A 17,440-nucleotide genomic window follows, 5' to 3' on the forward strand; every position below is an offset into this window, starting at 1 on the left:
TTAAAAGTAATAAAAATGCACTAAAAAGTAATAAAAATAATTGCGTATTCAACACATTTTTTAGTGTCCTCCTAAGTAAGATGAAATGAAAAATATTAGACTACTTAAAAGTCGATTTACGATTATATAATGTAGTAATAATTATTGCTATATTTGGAGCCGGTGTCGGCCACGGGCACGCGCCTCAACAATCAAAATAAAGAAGCGATACCGAGTCCCTTGATTGACCCAGTATCGTATACAAGGTAATTTGTAAAAAACATGTTTCTTAAAGTATTCCCGTATTGTTATTTCATAGATATATTGTAGGGTTGGCTGAAACAGAATCCAAATATAGCAAAATTATAACTACATTATATAATCGTAAATCGACTTTTAAGTAGTCTAATATTTTTCTAATCGAATTATCAAAATCGGTTGGTAAAATTTTGAGTTATTTACCTATTTATCGCGCACATACCTAATGCAAATTTAAGACTTATACCGTTTTCATATGGATACCATTATCAGAACTGGATATAATTAAAATGGGACCACATTACCTTTCAAACAAAACAAAATTACCAAAATCGGTTCACTCAGTGAAAAGTTATGAGTTAACAAACATAAAAAAAATACAGACGAATTGATAACCTCCTCCTTTTTGAAGTCGGTTAAAAAGAGGTAATCTGCTTGGGCTAGAAACAAAAAGTTCGTATTATTTATTGCCAAGCGGTAGGATACAGAATTTTACTTTACTACTTTATTTAAATCAAATCAAACCAAAATATACTTTATTTAAGTAGGCTTTTACAAGCACGGTTAGTCATTTAACAACTTTTTTTATATTATGTGAAGCTACCACCGGTTCGGAAAGTAGATTCTACCGAGATAAGTCGACAAGAAACTCAGTAGTTACTCTTCAAAAAAGGTTCTATAACTCAATTTTTGAATAAACAAATAATTGAAAAAGGACCGTAACCTAAATATCATGATCGAAAAGCAATATTATTTCTCTATTGAATTAGTCGCTTTCATTTCATTTCTAGAAATCCATTCATGTCATCATTGTATCATATTTTATTAGAAATATACTTAGAAATTGACACAGTGGAAGGTTTTCGGGGAATGCCATTGATATCGGCTACAAAAGGATTGTTCCTTCAAGATGAGTTTTTTACGAAACATCCTTCGTTTTTTTTTCGTTAGGATTTTATTCGTTGTACGAATATTTAATTGTGATTTGGTTTACAATAAAACCTTTTTTTTGAGTGATTAAAAATAATCATATGTTATTGATTAAACACATATATTAGTTTTATCCTTATCACCGCGACGGTCCACTTTTTCTTTGTAGTTTATTATTATGTTGATAAATGGGGGTACCTTATAATTATTACGACGATCGATAGACGATGCTGGTGCAATACAATCATCATGCCGATGACGATTCTTTACATCTTCAATGTGCTAACTTGGTTATGTATCTTGTGCCAGTTCTTATATTGGCAAATTTATTCTAACTGTATACAGTAGGTTATGTATCTTATACCTGTTCTTATATTGGCAAATTCATTCTTCAGACTAGGACTCAACAACTTATACTGAACTTCTTTCGCCTCATCTTATACTGTCTCATTTATCCTTGAAACTAGAACTCAACCAGTAATACTGAACTAATTTCCAGTATATTGGATGACTGGTGTCTACCGATAAGGACAGGCATTTGTTTATTATAAAGAGATAAAATACTTGGCTGTAGCTTCCAAATATTTTATCTCTTTATAATAAACAAATTGGAATCTAACAGTATCTGATCAAAAAGGAATTTGTATTGCATTTTTTTCCGACTTCTTAAAAAAGGAGGTTATCACTTCAAAATGTATGTATATATAACATTGCTAGAATTGAATTATTTGAGATCATCGATCAATTTAGGCTTTCATGCATGAGTGCTCGTAAGTATATATTTGTATGTTTGTCCTCGGATTTTTCTAAAACTAAAAGTCATATTGAGATGATCATTTTCAGTCTATATCATGTCAGATAGCTACTAAGTTGAAACTTAGATAATAGTAAAATCTCATTAAAATAGTTTTAGTAGTAATATAGATATACATTTTCATTTATAGTTCACTAGCTGTTTCTAATTTTGAAGTCGGTTTAATTTTTTATAAATTATTAATAACACTAATAAGTAATTTCAGTATATTATGTAAATAACACATTCAGAGTATCCGAAAATTTTACTTCTTCATTCCAGATTATAATCAAGAATTAAGAGAGGCAACGAAATTCCGGATCCCAACTAACCCGTTTAACCTTTTTTGTGATAAAGTCGGAGAACTTAATGGTTTCCGTGATAAAAAGCTCTTTAAAACGTGAACTTTACTATTTCTACTACTAATTAACAAAAATTTCAATTCTTTTACGAAACACTGAATGATTACAATTTATGATTTTCAAATTCGAAATCTTTAAGCAACCGAATGGCAGTTGCATATTGACTGTCAAAAATCGACCTTAGGTGTGAAAAGAAATACTTTTGCCTAGAGAAGGGATTCCACGACCTTGGTATCAATAATTACTTCAGATCAATTCGATATTATTTCATAATATGAATTACACAAATTTTAGCGTATTCAAACGAATCTCATATTAACTATTGTTGTACATATTTATGCCCTAATAATACAGAAAACTTCTCAACTCTGCATCTTCTACCGAATTTTTCACGGGTAATGTTCCGAGGAATTGTTCGGATTACTCCCGGCTGCTGATTTTCATCCTTTCCTTCGGACATCTCGTCGAAATTAGAATTTTCACCCGCACTACCACGATGTCCGAAAATCCACAACAGCGCGATTTATAAGAGATTTTCCGCCTGGCACAACCACTTTGTGGAACCAGCTTTCGCCGGCGGTTTTTCCGAACCGTTACGACATGGGAACCTTCAAGAAAAGAGCGTAGCTCGGCAACGCACCTGCAAGCCCCTTGGTGCTGTAGATGGCCATGGGTGGTGGCAGTCACTTGCCATCAGGTGAGCCTCCTGCTCGTTTGCCACCTATCATATAAAAAAAAACTTAGTCTTACCCATTTAAATGTTATGAGCCTTGAATGTTATGAGCTTTATGTTCTAAATATTTCATTCATATACAGGCTAAGAGCGATGATATTACAGCACTTCCCATTACTACCAATTTGGTATAAGTATCTTTAGTTGTTTTCCCGTATTTGCCCAATATATCAATAATAATATATGTAAATTGTTATATAATAAAAAGATTGATATACATCGCTAAATATTAAATAAAATTCGAATTTATTTCAATCGTATAATGATATATTGTTCACAATTTCTCGTTTTCGTTTTGTACCACCGACCGACGAACGACGGGTTCGTAAGGAATATCGAGTTTGTATGATTTCAATTCCGCTTTACTTATCAGGAATCTGCTCAAAGGTCTTGGTGCTTGCGAACCTATGTACTGAAATGTTAAAAAAATATGACATGAAAATTATCTGATACAAAAATACATTTTACCCATAGACAATGATGCTATGAGACATATTAACTATTCCTTACATCATCAATGTGCCACCAACCTTAGCAACTAAGATGTTATGTCCTTTATGCCTGTAGTTACAGTGGCTCATCCACCCTTCAATTCGGAACACAACAATACTGAGTACTGTTATTTGGCGGTAGATTAACTGATGAGTGGGTGGTACCTACCCAGACGGGCATGCACAAAGCCCTACCACGAAGTATATTTAAGATGATTGATAAGATTATTTAAGATATTCTCTGTTTTTCAAAACTACTCTGTGGAAGCTACTTAACTGGAGGATTTTACGGAATGATATAACTTGGGATCTTTAAATAAAAGAACCTACTCATTGTTCTTAGACCTCGCACCTGCAAGGCCTGCGATGTTGTAGATGTCTATGGCCGATGGTAGTCCCTCTACTTAGGTGAGTAAAAGAATCAAAAGTACATACGTAGTTGTCGTCATCGTGTTAGTATCGGATTTGTCTTTACAAAATATAAGCACAATAACCATTTTTTATGGTATAGGTTGGCGGACGAGTATATGGGTCACCTGATGGTAAGTGGTCACCATCCCCATAGACAATGATGCTGTAAGAAATATTAACTATTCTTTACATCGTCAATGTGCCACCAACCTTGGGAACTAAGATGTTATGTCCCTTGTGCCTGTAGTTACACTGGCTCACTCACCCTTCAAACCGGAACACAACAATACTGTGTACTGTTATTTGGCGGAAGAATTACTGATGAGTGGGTGGCACCTACCCAGACGGGCTACCACAAAGCCATACCACCAAGTATTCAAGGGTTAAATATAAGTCCCATCATAAAAAACGTGTGAGTTTTTACATAAGTTTTCTTTATGCATCAAAATTATTTCTCACGAAACTTATCTGTATAAAAAAGTATATTTATATATCACCTCACGAGTGTCAAATTGTTTCCTAAGCTGTCGACTATTGAAATCCTTTGGGCCCCATTCCGGTGCTGGTTTAAATAAATTTGTCCAACTCTGAAATAATTTTTCGTAAAATAAACATTTCATTTTTTTCAAAAATAATGATCAAATAAATTTTCAGATTGCTACTTATTTGTAAAACGAAATCAATTTGATTAAATGGTATTTTTAAGGGCTATCAACCACAAATCCATTCGATAATATTTTTTGTGTTAAGTCAGTGTGTAGTAAGTGTAGTAAGTGATCATGATTGGACATGAACGTTGGCTCAGTAAGAAATATTAATAGTTAATCTTTTAATATATTTTACAGTACCAACGCAAGACTGAACTTGAGAATTAAATTATTAAGTACGTCTCTAATACAGTTGGTATTGCTGCTTGACTATAGAAGCACCAAGTGTATTTATAATCATTTAAAAATATATATATCTTACATTTAAGAATGCTTGAATAGTTCACGTACAACAACAACAACAGCCTGTAAATTCCCCACTGCCGGGCTAAGCCCTCCTCTCCCTTTGAGGAGAAGATTTTGGAACATATTCCACCACGATGTTCCAATGTCGTTTGGTGGAATACACATGTGGCAGAATTTCTATGAAATTATACACATGTAGGTTTCCTCCCGATGTTTTCCTTCACTGCCGATTAGGAGATGAATTATAAACACAAATTAACCACATGAATATTCAGTGGCGCTTACCTGGGTTGGAACCCGCAATCATCGGTTAAGATGCACGTATTCTAACCACTCGCCCATCTCAGCTATATTATAGTTCACGTAATTATTCTTAATTACCTTTTTTTGTTTGATAGTAATGCGATAAAAAGCGTATATTGCAAACACAGAAAACAATATCGATTGATACAAGAATGTCGATCTTGTATTGTGTTGTGACCTGAAATTATCATTTTCGTTTCGAACGATGTTAAATCTCGAGATGATGACGTATGTCTTTATCTGAAACAAAAAAACGAGCTTTGTTATTCTATTACTGACAAATGGCAATTCCGTTTGTGATCGTAGTAAAATAAGTATAACTTATAATAATTCTGGGTATGGTTGCTTCCTAATGGTGACAAAAAATATTATAATATAATTGAAAAACGCAGGATCGATCCTGACTGAATTGATATTTTTTACGGACAGAATCTTAGTAGCAATCTGGATGTTGAAAGTGTGTAGTGTGTCTTGGAAAGTACATAAAATAGTTCTTGCTCATGATCTCGTTCAGTTGAGTTGGATTTCCTGTGCCTTCAAATTGTGAGAGGAAAACAGCAAATACTGCACACATGTTTTCGTTTGCGCACACACATGCAATATGACATGTATATCGCTATGTAGTTGGCAAGTCTTTCTTGAGATAAGCAGCTATGTCCAAAATCATTCAGAAGGGCATCATCAGCTGGTAGCTATATCTTGGCTGTCTAGTATCTCTCCATCCAAAGCTTTAAATAGCTCTTAACATCATAGTATAATTAACTAAGCATAATTTTAATACGTACTAAATAAAATACGGGCACTATCATAAAACTCCAAACTCTTAATTTTGTTGGAAACATCCCATAGTGAAAAGTGATATCGTCAATCAACCGACCCATTGGATATACCCAAAATAATACGATCACTTCCGCCAGGGTTGATGAGGCTGTCCAGAATATGAAGGAATTTTCTGAAAACTGAAATAAAAATTAAACGTCAAATCATCTCTTTATAGTAAAAACATATCGCCGTCGTTAATACGTTTCTTTTGAACTAAGTAATGGATTTTTATGTAGTTTTCATCAATAAGCAAAGTTACTCCAAAGAATCTTAAGGCGTTTGCACAGATTATAAATGCATATTATAGTTAAGAGAAGACGTTGAAGAGTTGCAACTGGTCTAGCCGGAAATATTATAGTTTTTTAGATGCAATTATTCATTCTCAAATCGCATTCTGATTATTTTTATATTCTTTAATTGCGTAATAATACACGCATTATCAATATCAGTTTCGTATAAGTAATTTATCTAGAAAGCTATATTAACTAAAAGTAACATTAAAACCAACAAAGAATATAATTACAGTTCCGTCAGTTTTACAGAATTCAAAAACAGCAGCAATCCATATCGCGACTATCACACACCAGGGTTTAATCCACGTCCACTCACACACAATAGCTTCTACCAAACAACGAAAAGTAATAAACTGAAACAGGTGAACACGAAAATAAGACATGTTTCATTTAGTGAAACTAAAGGGAATCAAAACAAAAACAGTCCTTATGCTATTGAAAATAAAGTCTACAATAATAGTTGTTGAATGACCCACTGCTCAGTTGGGAAATGTCTTTCCTTTTAAGAGAAAGATTTGGAGTTTATTTTACTATACTGTTCACTAGAATATACTAGTCTGTGTCGCAGCCGTAATTAGCCATTCAATTAACAGCCTAGCCTTTTTACTAATCAGTTCAACAGCAAGTTGAATGACATGTGGTTTTTGTCCGAACCCATTATTTTAGTTAATATTTTCAATTTTTATCGGCCAGGCTACCTCGATATATTTTTTTACTATTAAAGTAAATACTTGGTTATTACCATATATTGGAATTAATTTATTAATAACTAAACCCTAATCCAATCGCAGAAGGAATACATTTGCATATTCCATGCGTATTGGTACAATAATAGCTGTGGTGTATTATGCACTACAAACATTACAGTTATTGATTAATATATCTTCAATCAACATATAACACAATACAATCACTTTGTTACTTTTATAAACTTTCCAATAGCCACTTTACCTACATTTAATTCTATAGCTGTAGATATTTTTTCGCGAATATATTCTGAATATTATTGATTATTAAAGATCTTGACCAATGATATCGCGTCAGTTCAAGATCAAAGTTGTTAATTTTGCGTAAGTCAGCTTGTGGTTGAAACAGACGTTACATCACATTGAAACTCTGAGTTAGCATCGGTCTTGAATCATCATTCCGTTACATAGTATAAAACAAAGTCGCTTTTCTCTGTCTGTCAATATGTATGTTGATGTAGTTTTTAAGGGATGGTTTTTGTATGTAGTTGGTGTTTACAATGTAGTAAAGAAAGACTGGTAATTTATATAATTTCTACTTTATTTAGTATTACCATTGCATCCGTGCGCGGTCGGTTCGCTGGTAAAATAGGATAAAATAAATGAAATACTTACAAATGTACAGCTATCCACGATGCCGTTAAGGGCAAAGAAAATTATGACGAAAAAGTCACCCAAGTACAATGTTGCGAAGTACATTGGCCAGAAATAAAATATTGAACCGCTACCTACAATAAATAACAAAATTTTAATTAAAAATACCGCTGTTACTATATAATTATTATATTATATTAAAGTCTGACTAGTAAAAAGAGATATCCTCTCCTAATAAAAATAGGTTTTGGAGGTTCTTTCACAGCTTTAGATGTTTGTAATATATGTAGCTGATATAGTACATTGGTTTAGAGTAAATAATCTTAGACTAAATAATAATAAAACTAAAATTGTGAAATTTAGTACACCAAATTTACAAAATGTAAAAGCCGATGTAATCATCAACGGGGAATCGATGGATCCAATTGAATCTGCTGAGTTTCTTGGCCTCACTGTTGATGCCAAGTTGCAATGGGGCCCCCATATTAACGGATTGGCGAGTAGACTGAGGTCTGCGGCATTCGCGGTTAAAAAAATTAGATTATGTACCGATGTTGATACGGCTCGCTTAGTATATTTCAGTTACTTTCATAGTATAATGTCATACGGTATTGTGATGTGGGGCAACGCAGCCGCTATCCATACCATATTTGTGCTACAGAAGAGGGCTATTCGCGCAATCTGTAACCTAGGAGCTAAAGAATCGTTAAGGAATAAATTTAAAGAAATCAAGATATTGACTGTTGCTTCTCAATATATATTCTGTAATGTTATGTATGTACGAAAAAATATTAATGATTTCATGAGAAAATGTGATACTCATAACATTGGTACAAGGAACAAACACAAAGTTGTTACTCCTGTTACTGGACTACATAGAGTCAGTAACTCCTTTGTGGGGCAATGTATACGGTTTTACAACAGGATCCCAGAAAGCGTTCAAAATGCCTCAGTTGCCAAATTAAAAAAATATATTAAGGAACGCTTGTGTGCAAAAGGTTATTATACAATTAATGAGTTTATGATTGATAGCAATAGCAAATTGATAGCAGCTTGGGAATGAAACGATCGCCTCCTGGCTATTTCATCTCATATTAAATTGTTTATTGATATAATATATGAGACAAACAAAAAAAAAACCCGCTGAGTTTCTTTCGCCGGTTCTTCTCAGGTCAGGGTATTTTCTTTTCCGAACCGGCGGTAGTGTTTCAAATGACCATCAATAAGAAAGTGTAATGCTTCTGTATTGAATAAACTTATTTGAGTTTGAGTTTGAGTTTGGTTTAAACAAAAATACATTAACACAAGTTGCGCTTGCTTGAGATAGAATCCGCAATATATTAGCCACTTTATCGTGACCCCTGAAACTGAACAAGAAACTTTTATATCTTTTAATTATTCTTGGTTCTGATTTTCAACATACGCCAATCTACAAAAGAGCTTATGTCAACGTAAATAATTAAACTTCTATATAGATTTCAGACGTTTCATTTTGAGGCAACATTAGGGAATTATCTTATTGTCAATGACAATAAAATACATCAATGAATATAATTCCCAATCAAATCCAAAAACCAAAGTTATTAAACAGCTCATTGCGTATTTACAAACATATCAATTAACCGATGATTATATTATTATGTGTAATTCAATTGATTTAATTAATTTATACATAACATAATCATACATATAGTTTAATCAAATTGTATAGTATAGTATAATTAATTTGATTTAGGTAATATATTAAATGAGATATTTTTATTGGAAAGCCTTATATCTTATTTTTTTTACTTTGCATCTATAGTTTCTCTCACGGCGAAAATTTATATGATTTTTTTATATGTAGTTACATTGATTGTGTTAAAGATTGGGTACAAGATAATCATTTTGAACGTAGATCAAAAAATATTTATTAAAAATATATCAGAATGTAAAGTATTTACAAATATTTTGCAATATATTTACCGTAATTCCAGTAAATAATCGTAGCTTTTATGTGATTTTCACAATATTTTTTCATCAAATACGTCGTCAGAGCTCGAAATAAATAATAAACGGCATTTGATGTTATTATAACAGCGCTGTTTCGACTTGGCTTAATCTGTAATATATACATTGATTGATTTATCTTTCTAAAGTATTTGTGTGAAACATCTATTGGCATGCTAGCCTAAACTCACTAAAGTTCTTATGTTACAACACATTTTAGTATGAAAAAAATTAAGTACCTCATTTTTGCTTCTAGCGCTCACAATATGAGCTATCGGAGGCGCTGTCATTGATTCTGCTAACAAGTCAAAATCAGCGTTCTAAAAATCAATTAAATAGCTATTAATTACACTTATATTCTTTAAGAAAATAAAAATGTCTTATTTGTGATTATTATATAATAATTAGTATTTAATTAAATTAAATTATTATTATTTAATAATTAGCGTGCTATGGAAAGGGCTATGCTCGGTTTTTCTCTGCGGGATCGCATCAGAAATGAGGCGATCCGCCAGAGAACCAAAGTCATCGACATAGCCCACCAGATTAGTAAGCTGAAGTGGCAGTGGGCTGGCCATATTTGTCGCAGAACCGATAACCGTTAGGGGAAACGTGTTCTAGAGTGGAGACCGCGTCTCGGCAAACGTAGTGTAGGACATCCTCGGGCACGGTGGTGTGACGACTTACGCAAGACGGCTGGCAGGAGCTGGATGCGTGTAGCCCAAGAACGATCTCAGTGGCGTGCAATTGAAGAGGCCTATGTCCAGCAGTGGACGGAAATGGGCTGATGGATGCATGGATGGATATAATAATTCTCAATAAAATTTAGTTACTTATATTGATTATACAATTTGTTAGAAAGCATTTTGTAATTACTTGAATTGCTGATTATGTCCTTCCATCCGACTTCAGTAGCGACTATATGTATACTTTATATATATTATTATGTACTTATATGTATTTTTTACTCAGGATTTCATAAGATAGAAAACTAACACGACCGGAAAGAGTTCAGAAGTCCAAGCAATCTTTAAAATGTGTATTATATATGAACTTAAAATCTTAAGTAATTTCCTCAGCTAAAAACACAATGACTTCTACAGGCCTAACTTGGAGTTTGAATTCACGACCCCAGAATTTTCAAATCTATATACTAACCAACGAAGAAGTCATTATTGTTACTAATATGAACTTGGCTTGACACGCTACCGCGTATATATATCTAAAGAAAAGTGCTATTTATAAAAAGGTTTTATATAATTCAACAATAAAATATATAAAAAGCATAATCCACAAATTATTTGAATTTCGAAATGAAACCTGTAATTATGCAATGAATTAAAATGTTTGCTTTAAGCATTGTGCCTTGCATGGTCTACTAATTAAGCTACGAGTGACTGTAGTAAAGTTTTTTTACGATGCACCGATTCCCTCTTAAGTGACATTAACGCCATTCGGAATGTATTTAACGATTACAAAACTCCTAACCAGTTATTTAGGTTTTAATTTAAATATACAAAGAGGTTATACTAATTACGTATCTTATTTTTTTAATTTTGATATGCTCGGTTAATCATTAACGTAAAATAATAATAAATGTCAAAATATTTATATAATGATATTGTTAAAAGCAAAAAAATGTATTAAAACCTTGTAATCTCAAGACATGTTGGAAGTCATTTTGGGAATCATGAAAATGGTAATGGTAATAAAAATAGTAATTACAAAAATAATATTTACATTTTTAGGTGACTTTTAAGACATTATGGCATATGTTTAAAATAGTGGAAAAGAAATATCTGTATAATATTTATTTTTATGCATGTTGAAGAATTCATTATATTGGTTTGTACTGAGTGACAGTAATTTAATATTATCAGAGAATCAATTAGGGAAATGAAAATAAATATTATATTATAGCAACAACAAAGCAAGCAACAAATTAACAATAATTCAGTAAAACATTTTTTTTTCGATTGGACCGTAGCTGTTGGCCAGAGTGGCCTCTACAGCGTCACTGGGCGGGACAGTAATACAATAATTGTTCTACGCTATAAATATCCGTTGACGAACATCTATCCAAAAATGATTTAATAAATCAGCACCATCTATGGGCACTAGCTTGTAACATCACAATTATCCAAATCAATTTTTAATTCAAAGAATGAAGCTTTATCTTACCATTAAATACCTTCGATGATCTTCATCGTGTGTTTCGACTGTTTGAATATTTGAGTCTTCGTACACTATTACTAAGTGTATAAATATCATTATGAACATACTGATGAGCGCTAAGTGTGTATAGTGTAATATCTGCAATGATAAAGTAAATATTAGTATACTTTATTACAGACAAAAGAAAGAAAGACGTACCATTTTAATAACCATTACCAATGTAAAGCTATGTATATACTTCTGCCAGAAACATCTATTACGCAAAACAAGACAAGTCTCCATAGATTTAAGGATTTTTTACGATAAAAACTATCAATAAAATGAAATGCTGTCGAAAGCTATGAAACACAAGCAACAAAACGGAAATGTAAAAAAAAACTCCCTACAGTGGGGATTATAATAAAACCCTTTCATCCAAATCCGTTTAGGCATTTAAAAGTTATGGTGGCATAAATTTACATACCTGAATCCTGAAAACATTAGGCTCCTTTTTTGGGCATCGGTGATAAAAGTAAACACTATTAGAGATATTAAGGCCTTTTCTTAATAACAATTTACGGAAATATTTTTAAAATGTTATAAATTTCATGTACTTTATTTTCCGTGACTAATTTTGGTTACCTGGGCCATTCTTAATCAAAATAAACTTTATTCAAGTGGGCTTTTACAAGCACTTTTGAATCGTCATTTAACAATTAAGTGAAGAAGAACCGGCAAGAAACTCAGTAGTTACTCTTTTTCAATATTTAAAAAAATACAGTCATGTTAGTTATAACAATTATTTAAATTAATATATCCTGCCTGGAAGTCAATAGGTACAGTAATACAAGTCATCTTCACAGTTTTTATTAATGATCACAAGATTGTAAGCAAAAACAGTTGTGCCCAATTTGTTTCATCCTTATAATCGAATGAGATGGGTATATTAAACACGATTGAAAATAATTTAGGCTCAGGGCTAACTAAAAGCATATCGACAGAAAACTCAAAAACATTTTTTTATTGGCTCGAGCCAGCTTACACTGGGGACCACAACAACGAAGAACGCCGAACTAATGGATATTATTTTTTCTAATCCAAAATGGAACGGGAGATTCGTTATTATTTTAGCCGAAAGATATTCCGAACATTTCCATTAGTAAAAATACTCACCTTCCAAACGAGATTGTTAAAGAGATAGTTGTAGCTGAGTCCTACAAAAATCCACATAAAAGCCATTAATATGAATTGTTGATGGTGCTGGCCCTCAGTCACGGTGTTAAGGAAATAACTATAAACAAATATCATTATCAAAAATTAAATGTAGCATTGGCAATTAAAACAGAACTATCATTCGTCAATTTGGCGACTTAATTTGGCGTAAAGATCATTTTCGGATAACAAATAGATAAATATTGAAGATTTTGAATAGTATTTCGTCTATTTTACAAATTTTGCCAATGTTACATTTAAGTTGTGTCCTCCTCTACTGGGATACACATATCGAAACTCAAAAATTATTATTATAAAACTTATAATCAAACTTTAAAATATGTTTACTTTTCCGTAAAAGAAGATCTTGATAATTAATTAAAAGCTGTTATTTTGTATATCAACTGTTAAGTTAATTTTGATCTAAATGTACAATTTTATAAGAAAGTGGTATCTACATATATATACGAGTATAATAATTCAATTATTTAATTTGATTGGTAGTATAATGTTCATTGCATATTTCTATTTTAAAGGGGTAAATGTAGCACTTTAAGGTAAGCAGTCTTCACCACCCATGGACATTAGGTGATAGCTATAGTGTCTTGGGAAGTAAGATAGTATGGCTGCGTCACCTTTCAATTCGATACACGACTACTAAATGTTACGGTTTGGCGGAAGAACACACACACACACACACACACACACACACACACACACAAAGAACCTTACCACCAAGTAAATCTAAAACCAAATAGAAAAACACGTACTCAAAGTACTCAATTTGAGCAAACGATATATTTTCCTTCGACGAGGTAGAGTAGTAGTATCCTTCATATGTTATATTTGTATCGCTCACTTTCTTTGCGAATTCTGATAAATTGTAACAAGTGAATATACCACCGTCAAACTCCATGGTAGTATTCAAACATCTGAAAAATTATAGTTCCTAAAATCCTTCCAAAGATGGAATGTTGTTTAGTATTTTCATTCTGTTACCTATTCCACGGCATCTTGTGCATCAACCCTGCTACTATAAATAGTATGTAGAGGGATGTATTATTTAGTAAGATGAATATTTCGAAAATGCCAGTGATCACAAATATTACGTTAAGCCCTGTAAATATTTTTATAGTTATGTTAAGCCAACAAAATAATCTGTAAAATTATTATCATTCCAACGTTTTTGAAGCAGTATTTGAACTTAAACACTTAAATTTATTGTTATATTCATTCTATAATATATAACTCACCGTAGCATATTGGTACCATTTTCGGAAGAAAAAAATGATGATCCGGAGAATATGTACTCAGAAAAATATAGACGTAGGCCATTGGTAAGCTTTTGCATAACACGTTGAATATGTAAAACCAGAAAAATCTGTAAATTGTTTACAATATGGGTGAAAATTATAAATAACAACTTACAGTCTAAGTTAAATGGGTTTGCATAAATGATCATTGAGATAATCAAGCAACGCAGGAAATATTGTAGTGCACAATTTCATGTGTGCACTAACATGCACATTCAATTTATGTAATGGCAATCTGAACATAAATATTTTCGACATAAATTCAATTTTATTTTAATATTCATGTTTTCAATTATAAATTATTGGCCATCTCAAATTTGGACCTCAGAGTATCTGACTCTAAATCTATCCTATAACCTCATAAAATAGCTACCAAAAGTATGAAATTTGAATGAATCCACTAAATCAGCCATATAACATACGATACATACATACGATACATATATACGATATATACGATATACAGAAAGATTATTTATATTGTCATTTGTAATAAAAGCATTGCTGAGTATTAAGATGATAAAAGAATACAGTACAGTGAACTGGCAGAAATCGTGCCACAGGAAAAAGTGTCATGCTTCCTTCAGGCGAACTTTCCCTCTCTTTCTAATTATCTCTGTCTCTTTCTGTGGCATACGGTTCAATATAATATTATTTAATCTTGCCTTTTAATTATTCTTAATCGTTGCTGATTTATTTCACAGTCTGTTACTTAATCTATATTAATATTATTAACGTGAAAGTAACTTTATCTGTCTGTCTGCCTGTCGCTTTAATGATTTGATTTTAATGAAATTTGCTATGAATCAAAGAACTGGGATATGACAAATAACACCCTGAAACGCGAGCAAATCGATCGGGTGACTAATAGTAGATAATATATATCATCAACGTCATCCTCCTGCCCTTATCCCAATTTTATTCGGGGTCGGCGCAGCATGTCTTCTCCTTCCATACTTCTCTGCCAGACGTCATCTCACAAGTAACATTCTTTCTAACCATATCGTCTTTCACACAATCCATCCATCGTTTCCTTGGTCGTCCTCAACCATATAGTAGATAATATATAGAGAAAGTGAATTCGTTCCAAAGTTATCCGATGGTTACTCTCGTTTTGGAGCTTTCATCTCGATGAGATAATATTTTTCTTCAAATTTATAGCAAAAATAATAATATATTCTAAGCCATATAAAAAATAAACAAATAAATAAATCAATATTGGACAACAACACATACATTACTCTGATCCCAATGAAAATGGCTAAAGCACTTGTGTTATGGAAAATTAGAAGTAATGACGGTACCACAAACACCGAGACAACTTATAAAAGTAATAAACTTTCTACATCGACTCGCTCGGGAATCGAACCCGGGACGTCAGAGTGGCCTTGAAAACCGGTGTAAAACACTACTCGACCACGGAGGTCATCATATAAAAGTTATTGTAATATATCAACTTGTTTAACTTTATACAGACCTGTTCACACTGTTCTGTTGCATACACAGTAATTCAATTTTGCTCACAGTGGACGTGTAACAACGGTAAAACGATAGCTTTTCCATCCAAGTCGCGTCAATTGTCGGCCTAAGTGACTTTTCCTCAGTCTGTGATGATAAAGTATTATTTAATATTTAGTAAACAGTCTATGTTATAGCAGTCGGAGCCGAGATGGCCCTGTGGTTAGAATGCGTGCATCTTAACTGATGATTGCGGCTTCATGTTAAGCCTAGGCCACTGAATTTTTATATACTTAATTTGGGTTTAATTCATCTTGTGCTCAGCGGAGCAGGATAACTCGATAATATCGTGAGGAATCTTTCATAGAAATTCTGCCACATGTGTATCCACCAACCCACATTGGGAAATTTACAGGCTGTTTTAAATAGTCTACAATACGTGTGAAAATGTATGTGCGTGTGCGCGTGTGCGTGCGTGTGTGTATGTGTGTGTGTGTGTTTGTGTTACAGTATGTGTGTGTGTGTGCGTGTGTGTACCTGAGTGTGGGCGTCTGTGTGTGTGTGCGTGTGTGATATCGTATACGACCGGATTGACTTTAGGAAACACTACTAACTTTGAAACTCTGAGTCGTTACTGAGAAATTCTTGAACAAAATACCTAATATTTTTTAAAGCCGGACAGATCCCACAGCTTAAACAATTATATATTTGACAGCTGTCTCATCAATTTAAGAAGCAATAAAAATTATATTTGTATCTAACTTAATAAAATTTCTTTATTTTGAGATGTCTGAATAAGGATAGTAATTGTTTTTTTTTTATGGAATAGGTTGGCGTACGATTATATAGGCCACCTGATGGTAAGAGGTCACCATCACCAATAGACATTGAGGCTGTAAGAAATATTAACTATTGCTTACATCGTCACTGCGCCACCAACCTCGAGAACTAACAGGTTATATCCCTTGTGCCTGTAGTTACACTGGCTCAGTCACTCTTCAAACCGGAACACAACAATACTGAGTACTATTGTTTGGCAGTAGTACAACGCCCGAGCTTATATAAAGCCCTACCACCAAGTAAGTATATTGTATTGTATAATTCGAATAAAACGTAATTAAATACCTGTGGTATCACATAAAGATCCTGTTGGATTGTTTGCGTATTCGAGCTGGCAGCCAGCGATATATCGCTCTGGACTCCTAATTGCCATTCCGTGGAAGACTTCTTACTACTTTCTTCAAATCCTAACGTATCGTCCATTATTAAATTTAAATTGGACAATTTGAAAAATCAATCTGATATTATTTTGATTGATGTTTATGATTTTTAATTTATCCAATTCGAAATAGGCAGAAGTATCAGATTATTCTGCCGATATTATTTTCTATATCAATCAGATTATTATTTTTTAGATCTTCATAGTTTCTCTATATTTGGAAAATAAACAATTAAATTGTTATTAAAATTTTATATTTTTTTAATGTGCACATTTAAATTTAAACAGGTTTAGTAATCGATTGAATAAGTTTTTATTATAAATAGATAATATACAAAGATCAACCACCGTGACTATATGAACAGATTTGTTTATACTTTACATCGGTTTCAAAAACAGCGTCTGAAATTGCTCAAATTGTTTTTGC

At 32.6% G+C, this 17,440-nt stretch overlaps 1 protein-coding gene across 1 annotated transcript; it reads right to left on the reverse strand.

Annotated features, from left to right (window-relative positions):
- Positions 1–3,329: 3,329 nt before the first annotated feature.
- On the reverse strand, positions 3,330–17,057 carry LOC124541681. Its single transcript, XM_047119612.1, has 9 exons — positions 16,920–17,057; positions 15,814–15,941; positions 14,277–14,404; positions 12,985–13,025; positions 9,897–9,977; positions 9,706–9,769; positions 5,999–6,135; positions 4,455–4,544; positions 3,330–3,467 (listed from the first exon to the last, which is right to left on the reverse strand). Exons 1-9 carry the CDS (start codon positions 17,055–17,057, stop codon positions 3,330–3,332), a joined length of 945 nt encoding a protein of 314 aa, XP_046975568.1.
- Between the last annotated feature and the right edge of the window lie 383 nt (positions 17,058–17,440).

This window comes from Vanessa cardui, chromosome 2 (assembly GCF_905220365.1).
Source record: "Vanessa cardui chromosome 2, ilVanCard2.1, whole genome shotgun sequence".
NCBI lineage: Eukaryota > Metazoa > Arthropoda > Insecta > Lepidoptera > Nymphalidae > Vanessa > Vanessa cardui.

Bases quoted from the DNA above. Each gene is read 5' to 3' on its own strand.
- LOC124541681 (XM_047119612.1), bottom strand. From the start codon at position 17,057: ATGGACGATACGTTAGGATTTGAAGAAAGTAGTAAGAAGTCTTCCACG. The intron at 15,942-16,919 runs GTATTTAATTAC...TTATCATCACAG, and splicing joins ATCTTTATGTGATACCACAG to ACTGAGGAAAAGTCACTTAG. The intron at 3,468-4,454 runs GTGATATATAAA...TTAACATTTCAG, and splicing joins AACAATTTGACACTCGTGAG to TACATAGGTTCGCAAGCACC.